The sequence below is a fragment of the Salvelinus namaycush genome, chromosome 38 (assembly GCF_016432855.1).
Source record: "Salvelinus namaycush isolate Seneca chromosome 38, SaNama_1.0, whole genome shotgun sequence".
In the NCBI taxonomy this organism is placed as follows: Eukaryota; Metazoa; Chordata; class Actinopteri; order Salmoniformes; family Salmonidae; genus Salvelinus; species Salvelinus namaycush.
The window spans coordinates 7,319,849-7,334,489 of record NC_052344.1 but is presented as its reverse complement, the minus strand read 5'-3'; the positions used below and the strand labels follow the sequence as shown (position 1 = coordinate 7,334,489).

General features: G+C 43.9%; 1 protein-coding gene across 1 annotated transcript in view; it reads right to left on the bottom strand.

Annotated features, from left to right (window-relative positions):
• LOC120031805 (cGMP-inhibited 3',5'-cyclic phosphodiesterase A-like) overlaps positions 1 to 11,676 on the bottom strand; it is a 96,613-nt gene extending 84,937 nt beyond the window's left edge. The window contains exon 1 of the mRNA XM_038977625.1: positions 10,756 to 11,676. Coding sequence (XP_038833553.1) covers positions 10,756 to 11,676 — 921 coding nt within the window. The remainder of the gene's footprint in view (positions 1 to 10,755) is intronic.
• Positions 11,677 to 14,641: the final 2,965 nt, after the last annotated feature.

Here is a 14,641-nt window from a genome sequence, read left to right as displayed (position 1 = left end):
GCACTAAAGTAAAACTGCAAAGAATGTGGCTAAGAAATTAACTTTATGTCCTGAATACAAAGCGCTATGTTTGGGTCAAATCCAACACAACACTTCACTGAGTACCACTCTTCATATTTTCAAGCATGGTGGTGGCTGCATCTTGTTATGGGTATATTTGTCATTGGAAAAGACTAGGGAGTTTTTTGGATAAAAAGAAACGGAATAGAGCTAAGCAGAAGCAAAATCCTAGAGGAAAGCCTGGTTCAGTCTGCTTTCCACCAGACACTGGGAGATGAATTCCCCTTTTAGCAGGACAATAACCTAAAACACAAGGCTAAATATACACTCGAGTCGCTTACCAAGATGACATTGAATGTTCCTGAGTGGCCTAGTTACAGTTTTGACTTAAATTGGCTTGAAAATCTATGGCAAGACTTGAAAATGGCTGTCGAGCAATGATCAACAACCAACTTGACAGAGCTTTTAATAGAATAATGTGCAAATATTGTACAATCCAGGTGTGCAAAGCTCTTAGAGACTTACCCAGAAAGACTCACAGCTGTAATCACTGCCAAAAGTGATCTAATTCAATATTTCTGTATTTAATTTTCAATACAAGAATAAGTCAAGGGGTATGAATACTTTCTGAAGTAGAGGTCGAGCGGTTGTGATTTTTCAACGCCGATACAGATCCGATTATTGGAGGACCAAAAAAAGCCGATACCAATTAATCGTTCAATTTTTATTTATATATTTATATATAACCCTATATTTTATATATAATAATGACAATTACAACAATACTGAATCAATTTAGTCTCAAATAAATAATGAAACATGTTCAATTTGGTTTAAATAATGCAAAAACACAGTGTTGGAGAAGAAAGTAAAAGTGCAATATGTGCCATGTAAAAAAGCTAACATTTAAGTTCCTTGGTCAGAACATGAGAACATATTGAAAGCTGGTGGTTCCTTTTAACACGAGTCTTCAATAATCCACAGATAAGAAGTTTTAGGTTGTAGTTATTATAGGAATTATAGGACTATTTCTCTCTACACCATTTGTATTTCATATACCTTTGACTATTGGATGTTCTTATGGGCACTATAGTATTGCCAGCCTAATCTCGGGAGTTGATAGGCTTGAAGTCATAAACAGCGCTGTGCTTCAAGCATTGCAAAGAGCTGCTGGCAAACGCAGGATAGTGCTGTTTGAATGAATGCTTATGAGCCTGCTGCTGCCTACCACCGCTCAGTCAGACTGCTCTATCAAATATCAAATCATAGACTTAATTATAATATAATAAACACACAGAAATACGAGCATTAGGTCATTAATATGGTCAAATCTGGAAACTATCATTTCGAAAATGTTTATTCTTTCAGTGAAATATGGAACCGAAGTCTAAATATTGCTGTTATATTGCACAACCTTCAATGTTATGTCATAATTATGTTAAATTCTGGCAAATTAATTACGGTCTTCAATAGGAAGAAATGGTCTTCACACAGTTCGCAATGAGCCAGATGGCCCAAACTGGTGCATATACCCTGACTCTGCTTGCAGTGAACGCAAGAGAAGTGACACAATTTCCCTACTTAATATTGCCTGCTAACATGAAATTATTTTAACTAAAAATGCAGGTTTAAAAAAAATATACTTGTGTATTGATTTTAAGAAAGGCATTGATGTTTACAGTTAGGTACATTGGTATGACAATAGTGCTTTTTTCACGAATGTGCTTTTATAAAATCATAAGTAGGCTGTGATTCGATGATAAATTAACAGGCACCGCATTGATTATGTGTAACGCAGGACAAGCTAGTTAAACTTAAACTCATCAACCATGTGTAGTTAACTAGTGATTATGTGAAGATTGATTGTTTTTTATAAGATAAGTTTAATGCTAGCTAGCAACTTACCTTGACTCCTTGCTGCACTCGCATAACAGGTGGTCAGCCTGCCACGCAGTCTCCTCGTGGATTGCAATGTAATCGGCCATAATCGGCGTCCAAAAATGCCGATTACCGATTTTTATGAAAATATACATTTAATGATCATCCTTGAGATGTTTCTACATCTTCATTGGAGTCCACCTGTGGAAAATTCTATTGATTGGACATGATTTGGAAAGGCACACACCTGTTTATATAAGGTCCCACAGTTGACAGAGCATGTCAGAGCAAAAACCAAGCCATAAGGTCGAAAGAAATGTCCGTTTAGCTCAGAGACAGGATTGTGTCTAGGCACAGATCTGGGGAAGGGTACCAAAAACGTTCTGCAGCATTGAAGGTCCCCAAGAACACAGTGGCCTCCATCTTTCTTAAATGGAAGAAGTTTGGAACCACCAAGACTCTTCCTAGAGCTGGCCGCCTGGCCAAACTAAGCAATCAGGGGAGAAGGGCCTTGGTCAGGGAGGTGACCAAGAACCCGATGGTCACTCTGACAGAGCTACAGAGTTCCTCTGTGGAGATAAGAGAATCTTCCAGAAGGACAACCATCTCGGTAGCACTCCACCAATCAGGCCTTTATGGTAGAGTGGCCAGACAGAAGCCACTCCTCAGTAAAAGGCACATGACAGCCCGCTTGGAGTTTGCTAAAAGGCACCTAAAGACTCTCAGACATGCGAAACAAGATTCTCTGGTCATATGAAACCAAGATTGAACTCTTTGGCCTGAATGCCAAGCGTCACATCTGGAGGAAATCTGGCACCATCCCTACGGTGAAGCATGGTGGTGGCCACATCACGCTTTGGGGATGTTTTTCAGTGCCAGCAACTGGGAGACTAGTCAGGGTTGAGGGAAAGATGAACGGAGCAAAGTATAGAGAGAACCTTGATGAAAACCTGCTCCAGAGCAGAGCAGGACCTCAGACTTGGATGAACGTTCACCTTCCAACAGAACAACGAAAATAAGCACACAGCCGAGACAACGCAGAAGTGGCTTTGGGACAAGTCTCTGAATGTCCTTTAGTGCCCCAGCCAGAGCCCAGACTCGAACCCGATTTAACATCTCTGGAGAGACCTGAAAATAGCTGTGCAGTGACACTCCCCATCCAATCTTTCAAAGCTTGAGAGGATCTGCAGAGAAGAATGGGACAAACTCCCCCCAAAAAAGGTGTATCAAGCTTGTAGCGTCATACCCAAGAAGACTCAAGGCTGTAATCGCTGCCAAAGGTGCTTCAACAAAGTTCTGAGTAAAGGGTCTGAACGCTTATGTAAATGTGATATTTCAACTTCTTGTTTTTTTATAAATTAGCAGCAATTTCTTCAAACCTGTTTTTGCTTTGTCATTATGGGGTATGGTGTATAGATTGATGAGGGAAAAGAACTAATACATTTTAGAATAAGGCTGTAATGTAGCAAAATGCGGAAAAAGTCAAGGGGGTCTGAATATTTTTGGAGTGCACTGTATACCATTTTGCTTCTACATAAATAGTTAGAACCCATGACCTTAAAGATATCCAGGTCCAAAACAGCTTCCGTTCCATCACAAAGTTGACCTATATACTATTGAATGTTTTTAACATGATGCATCTGAGCAATATCCCTTCATCCATACAAGCTGAGCTAAGCTGAGCTAACTTATGACTCATTAATAGTTCCAAGACATCTGCATCCAATACTAGTACATTGTTGCCTTGCCAAAACAAGACAACAACTTCTTGGCTTAAGCAGAAACAGGCAAGTAGCCTACTGTCCCTATCCAATCCCAGACCCATTTCTCAGGATAAAGATCTGATCCAACCTAGTGTGACCCAGCAGCAGGCTCTCTTTGGCTCCAGGAACAGACGGCTTCGTGCAATTCACTGCATTGTGCACGTCTCCATTGTGTTGTGCGTAAAAGCAGCATTACACAAGCAAGGAGAGTAATAGAAGTGAAAAACACTACCAGCTGCATGTGATGCAATTACGCTGGCAATTATCTGATAGACAACCACAGCACCAGGCACTGTGGAGCCTTAGAGGAGGGAGGGAGGGAGGCAGGGGGCAGGGAGGGCAAACACTGCAGCCCAGCAGACTGATGACAGCGCAGAAGCATTGGGCGACTCAGAGGGCTAGCCTGGAACCCTCTTGATCCACAGAAAGCTCAATTGTATGAGATTTTATTCCGAAGCAACAACAATCTGTAATGTTAATTTTTCATACCTTTATATGGACAGGTAAGCCATTGAGAAATAATTACATTCTACAACAAGGACCTGGTTAAACAGTATGAACATTTATAAACACTCATCTCTCAAACACACACACACACCGAACACAGTAACGCTGCATGCTCAACTAGGCCATGGTAATCAACCACAGTGACGTGACCTGTGGACAGGAGCTATGGTTTATGAGGACTCCTCCATGGTTTATGAGGACTCATACATGGTTTATGAGGACTGTGGTCATCTGGAAGGCTCCTCAAGGACAGTTCTCCAATGCTGCTGCTACAGGGGCTTGAGCCATCCATTTCTTATAACAGGACGCTATTGTAGACATTTTGAGAAATGTAGCATATTTTCTCATTACACTTATGATTAATCGAATTCACACAATTGATCACATTGGCTGGCTGGCTGTTCTCTCCAATGAACTGATAAAAACGCCCTTTACATAATTATTTTAATAAACTTCCCTTCTTTCAAAAAACTAAATATCTGACCATGCAGCAGTACACCTCCTTGTACGCTGACTGAGACTCCTCCACGCCTCTCCTCCTGAACATGGCATTGTGCTGTGCTGTGTTACACGGGAGCATTTAGCCCACTTCTCTCTCTAATTAAAATAGACTCAGGGAAAACAAACCCTGCACCAAAATCCTTCAACCTTTTTTTCTCTAGCCTCTCCCTCGCTCTCCCTGGCTCTCACTCGTTTTCAGACGGACAAACAGACAGATGTACAGACCTGGTTTCTGTTAAAGGCTGGCTTTCTCCCCCCCCTCCCCATCTGCCTGGGCATATTTTCAAACTAAAACACACCATTGAGTGGGTAACAGTACGCTCCTTGTCTGGGGCCAGGGGCTCATATGGCTGGCCAGCAGGGTAGCCACTCTGTATATGGGGAGAGGGGAGAGGAGAGCGCGTTGAGGGGAGAGAGGAGAGAGGAGAGGCTAGCCGGGAGCAGGGTGAGGGGAGTAGGAAGTTGGGAGCAGGGAGTGAGTTGCAGGGGAGAGAGGAGGAGGGCAGGGAGCAGGGAGCGGGGGAGAAGGGAGCTGGGCAGCGGCCAGTCCAGGTTAAAATAACAAGCTGCCTCTCAGCAGTGGGCTTAGCAGCCCTACAGCTACAGCTATTCAGCTAGAGTTGGGGCTCAAGCTTTCTCTCTCTCTCTCTCGCTGGTACACACGTACACACACAAATTCTCAGAAACGCACACAGATGCACAAACACACACACAAACACATCCACATGCGGGCACACCTTGCATAGGCACACACATACCGGTATGTGGACAAACCAGTATGGTACTGACGCACACATATGTGGACACACATAAACGTGCCTTCACAATCATGCATGAATACATACATATGCTTGGCTGCCCAGGCAAGCATACAGACACATCCCATCCCTCCTGTTTCACATGTGAGTGATGTTGACGTGAGTCTGATAATGAACTCCTAATGAGGAGGATAAGTCAGACTGTGACAACCGGAGGCAGAATCTCTCTTTGGGATGACTCTGGTCTCTAACTCCAGACACAATACTGGCTTTTCATAGGCTACTGTGAGACTATGCAGGCATCTGCTATGTTTCACTAGTGAATGAAAAGAGAAAACAACTTAAATCCTAATGTACCTTCAGGTACTGGATAGAAAAAAACAAGTACATGGAAAAGAACCATTGTCTATATAGGAGACACTGTCTTGGCAGCCGCGGCAGAAACTGTAGAAATGTTTTAGTGTTTGGAGTGAGTGTGTGTTAGTATTTGAACGTGGTGTCTGTTAGTGTTTTAGTGAGCAGAGCGGTGCTGTGGTGTGTTTATAAGAACAGTGGTGAGGTTTCACAGGCCAGCTGTTGTCCTGTTACGACTGACATATTTGGTAGACTTGGCAGGAAACTGTTCTCCCTCCTTCATTTCTCTCCATCTCTCTTATGTCTTTCACCACTCTCCATCCCCATCCTTCTCTTCCTCACTTGCTCTCTGCCCTCCATTCCTCCCTCCCTCCTTCTCCACCTACCTCTGGTCTGAATGAGGCAGTCCATTCATTTTTTTTTCTTCATAAGAGCTACAGCTGCACACCTGGTGACATAGGGGCACGGCTCTCTTCGCTTGCTCTCCGTCTTTCTTTCTCTACCTCTCCTACCCTTTACCCTTGCCTCTCTATCTATCAATCTACATCTTCCTCTGTTGCTCCCTCTTTTCTCCCTCTCTGCATCTCCCCCTCTCTCTCTCTTTGCTTCTCCCTCCCACTCCCTTCTTCCCCTGCATCTCTCTCTACCTCCCTACCTCAGCCTCTCCGTCTCTCTTCCTCTTCAGGACCATGTTCTGGTGATGCTGTTCTCTGAGACTCGGGTCGCTGTGCAGCGCTGGGTTTTTTAAATGAATGAGGTTTGGCAGCCAGCGGCCCCATCATCCAGCTGAAGCTACACATTCCTCGGACACCCTCTCACAGTCTCAGCTAGGCCCCTCTCACTCACAACCAAAATAAGGTTGGCCGTGCTGAGCTTGTGAGTGCGTGTGAGTGAGTGAGTGTGCGTAAAAGATCCCTCTGTCCATTCACACACAGACAAGCTCAATTAAACAGAGAGGGCTAGGCAGACTAATAAAGTCAACATTCGGCATGTCTCGTCGTCAGGTGGAAATGACACCCTCTCTGCTTCCGACAAGATGAAAACAGGTGAATATACACTATGACAACATGTAGAGGAATATGCTCAACACACACACAAGCACACACACAAGCTCGGCACGGCCAACCTCATTTTGGTTGTGAGTGAGGGGCCTAGCTGCGACACACACACAACAAGCCACTATGTTAAGTACAAACCGGTTCCAAGTTAATCTGTTTTTGTACAGATGTAGGATCTTAATTTGAGCCAGCTTGCAACAGCATGAAAATAATCCTGCATCAACAGGAAATGTGAATTATTATGTGGATTATAATTAATCTACATTTTTGTAGGGGTTGATACAAGTAGGGGTTGATACAAGTCTGAAATTTCAAAATGGGAATTACAAACTTCAGAAGCCTTTTAAAACCTCAAATACACTACAAGCTTTACATTGCAGTTCTCCTGCAACAGGGTGATCAAATTAAGATCCTACATCTGTACATGATCCAGGCCCTTTTGGGAACAATAGTCTAAACCTATGAGGGCAGATAGAATAGTCCAGCCTACTAACCTTGTATCAGTGGCACAGAAATTCAGGAATCTATGGCACAGAGCATAATGTGGCGGGTCTCTGTGGGAATGAATGTGCGTCATTGAGAGAATAGGGTTTCCCTCAAATAGATTCTTGCTGCACCCTTTTCTCCTTCAAATTTAACTGAATCACACCCTCCTTCTCTCTCTTTCTCTCTCTCTCTGTCATTCCCTCTCTCACTCTCTTTCTCGCTGTGGCATAGAAATATTAAGACGTTTGATAATTAGGTAATATACAGTTTGAAAATTGAACAAAATTCAGAACTGTTTGGACTATTGGATCCCCATTCCCCAACTCTTTTTCAAGCATTCAACTATTTTAGCAGAAGCATTGTTATAATGTATGGCATTGTAGAATATACAGTCCTCTTGTGTGTGTGGATAGGGAAAATGAGAAGGAGAACCAAGGCATAAACTAATCTCATATGAAATTGCTTTTTTAAATGTCCAATTTACAACTTCTCTATTCCTGAGCCAAAGTTTGGATTGAATCAGCCCCAAACTCACTAGAAAAGGCTATTTCCTCGAATCATATCCCTCTAGAAGCCTCTGCTGAAATACAAACAGTTTTTGCAGCTAGCTAGTCCACTGCAGCGCTACCGCAGAGCTACTCATACTGTCTAAAAAGAAATGTATATCATGATATGTTATTGGAAGTGCTCTAACGTTCTAAGAAATCCCCCAGAAATTCATTAAAAAGCTATTTATGAACCAGTAATCTATCTGAAACGGTTTCATCTGACATTACAATGTCTTCCTCAAACTATACATGCTATATTATACAGATGGTAATGATTTACTAAGAACTGAATGTTCATAAAGCCTACCTTACACATTTATAAACACATTGTAAACGTGACATTATGGCTACAGAGAGCAAAACAATGGCGACAGGAAAGTTTGAAGTAGCAGTGGAGGACTTCTTGGGGCTGCTGGATGCTGCAATGTAAAGCAAGAACACATTCTGGCAGGCAGTCAGCAGAGGCTGGCTCATAAATACTGCAGGAGGGCAGGTTTATGAAAATCTATGCTTCTCTGAGTTGAGCGAGAACTGCACCCAGAGGAGAGCTAGACACAAACACACACACGCAAGCACACACGCACACAAAATGAGATTAGTTTTTTTTTTTATCCTTAGGAAAAACGAAAGGCTGCTTCTAAAATTATACCCTATTCTATTTGTATTGCACTAAAAATCCATTCACTATGGAGAATACAGAATAATGTCCTACCATCATAGGTGACATTTGATAATTTCCCATACTGTACAGCACATACTCTGCTGACCGGCGATCAGGCCCTATTTTACAGACAGACTTGTTTTGATCCAGCCAGCGAGCCTCTCCTGGTGTAGCTAGCCTTCTCTCTCAAGAGGCTTACGCAACTCACTTCAAGGAAACGCCTGTGGAGGACAGGACATGCTGCCTGGCCTGCCGCTCCGCACAGCACTCACCCTGACCAATCGCAAGGCCTCTTGCGTATCAAAGCTCCCGTAACCAAGTACTCTGAGAGAGGGGGGACAATTTGTCAGACCTCGTGTCGTTGTGTGTTGTTAGTGAGGTTGGTCAGCATCATTGAACACGATTTGATCAGATGACCCAGCACTAACACAATGTACAGTTCAAAAGGGATGTGCCCAAAGTCACTCAACAGTCAACACCAAAACACATGGCCTAAACAAGTTGCAATAAACATCCGTATGAAGCTAGGGCCAGCTAGGGCCTCTTACTTAAAAATAAGTCATCATATTCAAGAGTTTAGACCGCGTGCTAGTCCAGAGTACAATGTGCACTATCCTTGTGGATATCCATGTGGATTTTATATGTTCAATGTTGTTTTTTATGCTCCTTTGCTGCAAAACCAATTGCCCTCTGGGACAAATAAAGTTGAAACCTTTTGGAGTGTCCAGTATCCCATCTTTAATAGTGTGACATGCCTTCTGCCAACACAAAACGTCTGCTTGGATATTATCTCAACTTGGATACCTTTTTATTTTTGTTTTATTCTAATCTATCACTAGAGGGCGTAACTTCCATGGGAGGCAACACAGTAGTAACTGCTGAGAAGGTATGGAGGAGGTAGAGCTGTTGTGAAAGTTTACCCTTGAAGATCAGGGACAACAAATCTAACGTTTACGAGTGAAGGGTGTTGTATGACAGAGATCAGTCGTTGTGGATTCCCTTTGTTGTAGAATTCACAGTTGAGATGATAAATTATGAACACTACCCACAGGTCTGGTTAACATACTAGAGTACCTCAGCTTCATATGTGTTCATTCACCTCATACATGCTGAGGAGGATAAAAAAAAACGTTGCCAGCAGTACAGCATGTCTTCTCTGTTGTACAGCTTATAAAGGCTGTATACTTGGGGAGCCCCATGCACAACACTTGTACATCTGCATCTAAAATGTAGCAGCTGTACTAACTTTGGATTGCAATTCAATGATGAGAAAAGACATCAGGAGATACAAAAAAAAGTCCAACATTGCACAAAATCTGTCCTTAAAGACAGGAAACCCTTCTCAGGATACACAGTGTCCTTAGACATAAAATAAACCAAGCACGAGGCCGAATAAAACAATAGGCAAGGTCAGTAAATGCACTTGAATACAATAAAAAGCTACTCTAGAATGTGTACCTTCACATTTAAGATTAATTTCTTATCCATTTAAGCCACATTCAAGCCGGTCTGTAGAATGCAATTCCCGGTAACTACCGTATAAAAAACACATGAATTACAGTAAACCATGCGGAAATGTGTTTGATATCAGTCTCTAACTACTGATAACCTTTTCAAATTGGTGTGAGCTGACGTGAAAGCCTTTCCTCCGACCCACAGCCACCCGGCCAGGTCAAACAAAAGGCCTGGTTTGAGGGCTGGTTATCAGCCCTGACTCTGTCTCAGGTGCCCCACCCTGGTATGACTTACTACCTGAAGGGCAAAGCAATCCTTCACTAGATGGAGGGACTGGACACACAGTATATACACTATACTGACCACTGGACAGTGGCATACAGTTGTTTATCAAAAGCACAAACACATACTTGCCATTTGAACAGTGGCCTACTTTAAAATAGAACGGGAAAGGGAAAAGGGGTTGGAACGTGCATGCAGAGAGTATTTCCCTTTAATAGCGTAGATAAAGTGCTCATGATAGAATCAGCACAAGTTAACACACGTGTTCTATATTCAGAGTAGCCTATAGGAATATTTGTCGGAGAAGAAGCTGAGCTTTGAGGCATCCCGCAAAGTAATTCGAAGGACCCGTCTAATGTAATAATAATAGGCCTAATAATAATAACAATAATCATAATCATAATAATACATTCGGGCACAATGCGTTAATTGTGGGCACATTTTTGTGCCATTCCCTTGCCCTAAAAAAAAAGCCAAACATTCAAATTATAGCTAAGCTTTTACCTGTTCCCGTGGAATGCATGGGAGCGAGGTCCTTCGGTGGGACTTGCTGTTGCTGTGACTGTGCGCCATGTCTGAAGAGACCACCGAACTGGACCTCCGTCGTCTTTTAAACACGGGAATGATATTATCTTCCTTCCCCGCTGTCACGTAGCTACAACCCGCCCCGAGTGGCCCTGAGCCCGTCAGGAGCCGGTCAGCATACCTCGCTAGCAGGACTCCCAGCACTCCTACCAGGTACGCCAGGTAGGGTCTCCAGCTGGCCCGGACCTTGTTGAGGGAGATGAGAGACACAGTCCTGATGATGCTGATGAAGACGATGACGGAAACCCCCTGTCCGAGCCTGACCACCATCAGCGCCCCGCCGGCTAGACAGGACAGAACCACCACGGTGGCGGTAAACGACAGCAACTGGTCCTCCGCACCGTGCAGGAGAGACTGCGCCGCGGCTTCGCCCAAGTGACACACTGCCAACAGAAACACGGCGGTCCGGATCAGCACCCCGCAACGGATCAGGTACAAGCCAACCCAAAAGAAGGCACATACGAGAGTGAAGACAGGGCACACCAGGTACCATACGTTCAACAACAGTTCCACCACACAGCTCGCCACGAAATGAACTAGAGATCCAGACTCGCCGTTATTCTCTCTGTTACTGCCGCAACTCTGCTGCTCCACGTCCCAGTCAACCAATCTGACCAGCAAAGCGAGAATAACTGATACAGAGCCCACACACACTGCGGAGGACAGTCTCCGGGAACTCCATTTTTCTGCGAGTCTCAGCCACGACTGGCAGCCTGCGTCCTGATACAGAGGGGTGACACATGTTTTCACATAGCCGTTGCGCTCCACCGCCCTCGGGCATTTCTCATGAGCCCTCCTTGATATACCTCTGCCACTGTCAGCTTCCACTTCCATCGCCATCACATAGGGGGAGCGAAGGAAGCGGCGTGAACTATATATTTGCAGTGTGTAAATGTAAACGGCTCAGTGCATTTTCATACCATGTTTGATAGAGAGAGCCATAACGCGCGGCAGTGTGTGGGACTGTGCGCTACTGCATGGGGCTTCCAAATTATTTACCCATTTCTCCCCAAAACACACACAATGTAGACTACATAAAAATACAGAACACTATTGATTGAACTAACAAACGTACTGAAAAAAAGTAACGGTTCACTGTGTAGACTTCAACAAACCGCGTAAAACATCCCCATATTTTCTCTAGTCCTCTCTGCGCGGGAGCAGCCTCCATCCAGTGAACCAGAAAGAGCAACTCTTGGCGATTCGCACATCTAGGCCACTGCCTGCATCTCCTCTCATCTCCCTCTATATCGCCCTCTCGCACAACACTCTCCTCTCTCCTTTGTGCCGCTCCGTCTGTTTCTCTCTCGGTGTTATGTCTCCCTCACGTTTCTTCTGCTCTTCATAGGCTAGGCTACTACTCTCCTATTGAAGGAACAGCAGCGGAGTTTGCCGAAGCGTGGCACACTGCTGCGCGGACGTAAACCATGTTTACATAGAGATTTCCTGGTGTATTTTTTTTTTTTTTTTACGGAGATGAAATAGAGCCCCGGCTTGGTCCGGTGGCTCGAAAGGCGTCACAAAACAAAGCAATAATGATCGTGATGGTATTGATTATAATTATGATAATGATTGCAATAATTAGGCCCATTTCCACGAACATCAATTATAACATTTTCTGTAGGCTCTGCTGGAAATAAATACCATGTCATGGTAGTAGAACATGGCTCGTGAGATTCCCAGTGCAGTTGGAAACCGCTGGCAGAAGATCCCACGTTTTTTCTATGGAAGGTGTACCTTGAATAATGCATATTAAACTCACTTGCATCATGGGCTACGTCATCCAATCCATATCCTAAAAAGATGAGCTCAATTTACACCTCTTCTCTCATAGCGTATTTCATGAAAGGAATGAACTTCAAAGGGTAACCATTAGGCTATCTTTCACTTTTTATGATCTTATCAACTCTTATCAACTTATCACATTATTTTACGGTAAGCCAAATCGATTGTCAGTAAAGAGGAGACCAGGCAGGTGCAACTGAAGGGCAATTCACATGATGCTTCTACATCTGCATTGCTTGCTGTTTGGGGTTTTAGGCTGGGGTTCTGTATAGCACTCCGTGACATCGGCTGATGTAAAAAGGGCTTTATAAATAAATGTGATTGATGTAAGACTGGATCTGAGGTTTGTGAAGTGGCATACATGGCACCCTATTCCCTATATAGTTAAAACGTAGTGGTTTATATAGGGAATGAGTGCCATTTGGGACCCAAGTTAGATTTGGAATATAAACTCCTCACATATTTTGGTAGAATAGAACAACTTTTGGGAGCAGTGTATTCAGAGAGGAAAGGTGTTTGAGATTGTGTTTACAGTATGCCACAGGTAGAGGTCACACATCCAACCTCCCTCCCTACCAGCTCTGTGTTGTCACATTTTACCTTGTTTATTTATTGATTGAACCCTTATTTTAACAGGTAATTTGACTGAGAATACATTCTCATTTACAGCAACAACCTGGGGAATAGTTACAGGGGAGATGAAGGGAGATGAATGAACCAATTGGAAGCTGGGGATGATTAGGTGGCTGTGATGATACAGTATGAGGGCCAGAATGGGAATTTAACCAGGGCACCAGGGTTAACACCCCTACTCTAATCATAAGTGCCATGGAATCTTTAGTGACCACCGAGAGTCAGGTCAACAGTTTAACGTCCCATCCAAAAGACGGCACCCTACACAGGGCAATGTCCCCAATCCCTGCCCTGGGGCATTGGGATATTTTTCTAGACCAGAGGAAAGAGTGCCTCCTACTGGTCCTCCAACACCACTTCCAGCAACATCTGGTCTCCCATCCACGGACCGACCAGGACCAACCCTGCTTAGTTTTAAAGGCAACATTGTACATTTGCACTCAGGTGTTATACAAAAACACTAAAAGACGTTTAAAAATGAACGGCAAAGCCCTGCTCTCCAACTTAACCTTAACATGTTTATTGGACAAAAGAACGGAATAGGCCTAAGCTGATGGATCTCACATGGCAAGGACCCTTTCTCAAAGCAAACAGCTCTGAGCAGTCCAAGATGAAGAGAGTGTGATGTGTCAAACAGAGACCACCGCTAATGTACCCAAGCTAAAATAAACACGTGACTGACTCCAGATCAGAACATACACACAGACAGACCTCTGTACATTTTGTGATTACCCTGAGTGTTTTGGTCGCCTAGTTTTATGAGTGTTACACCGGAGCCCTACCACGAAGGCTGAAATCATCTGTTTATGGTTCATAGACAGTCTTGAAACACACTGTCCGTACATAGGTATTACAATGTTATTGTAAAGCTGGCTGGTTGGAGTGCAGCACCTCTCCTCTCTGTCTTGCCATGCTTTGCTCAGTGGTGCTGAGGGCAGACCCCTTTTTAAAGGGTGCAGCATTCCTGTTAATGAGACACAATAGTTAGCATTCAACACAATTAGGACCAAATCCATTTCGCAGTAGGACAAATCCATTTCGCAGTAGGACAAATCCATTTCGCAGTAGGACAAATCCATTTCGCAGTAGGACAAATCCATTTCAAACCAACCCAAAGAGTTGCCTAGATGGTAATACCGAATAACATTATTACAATGTTATTACTATATAAGGTCAATGTATTGCAAAGTAGGACCAGTCTCTGTAACCTTGTCAGGACGGCCCTGTCTGCCTCTGCTGGACCATGTAACCTTTCTCCAGGGCCTCCCGAGTGGCACAGCAGTCTAAGAAACTGCATCACAGAGGCTAGAGGCGCCACTACAGATCCGGGATCGATCCCGGGCTGTATCGCAGCCGGCCGCAACCGGGAGACCCATGAGGCGGCATA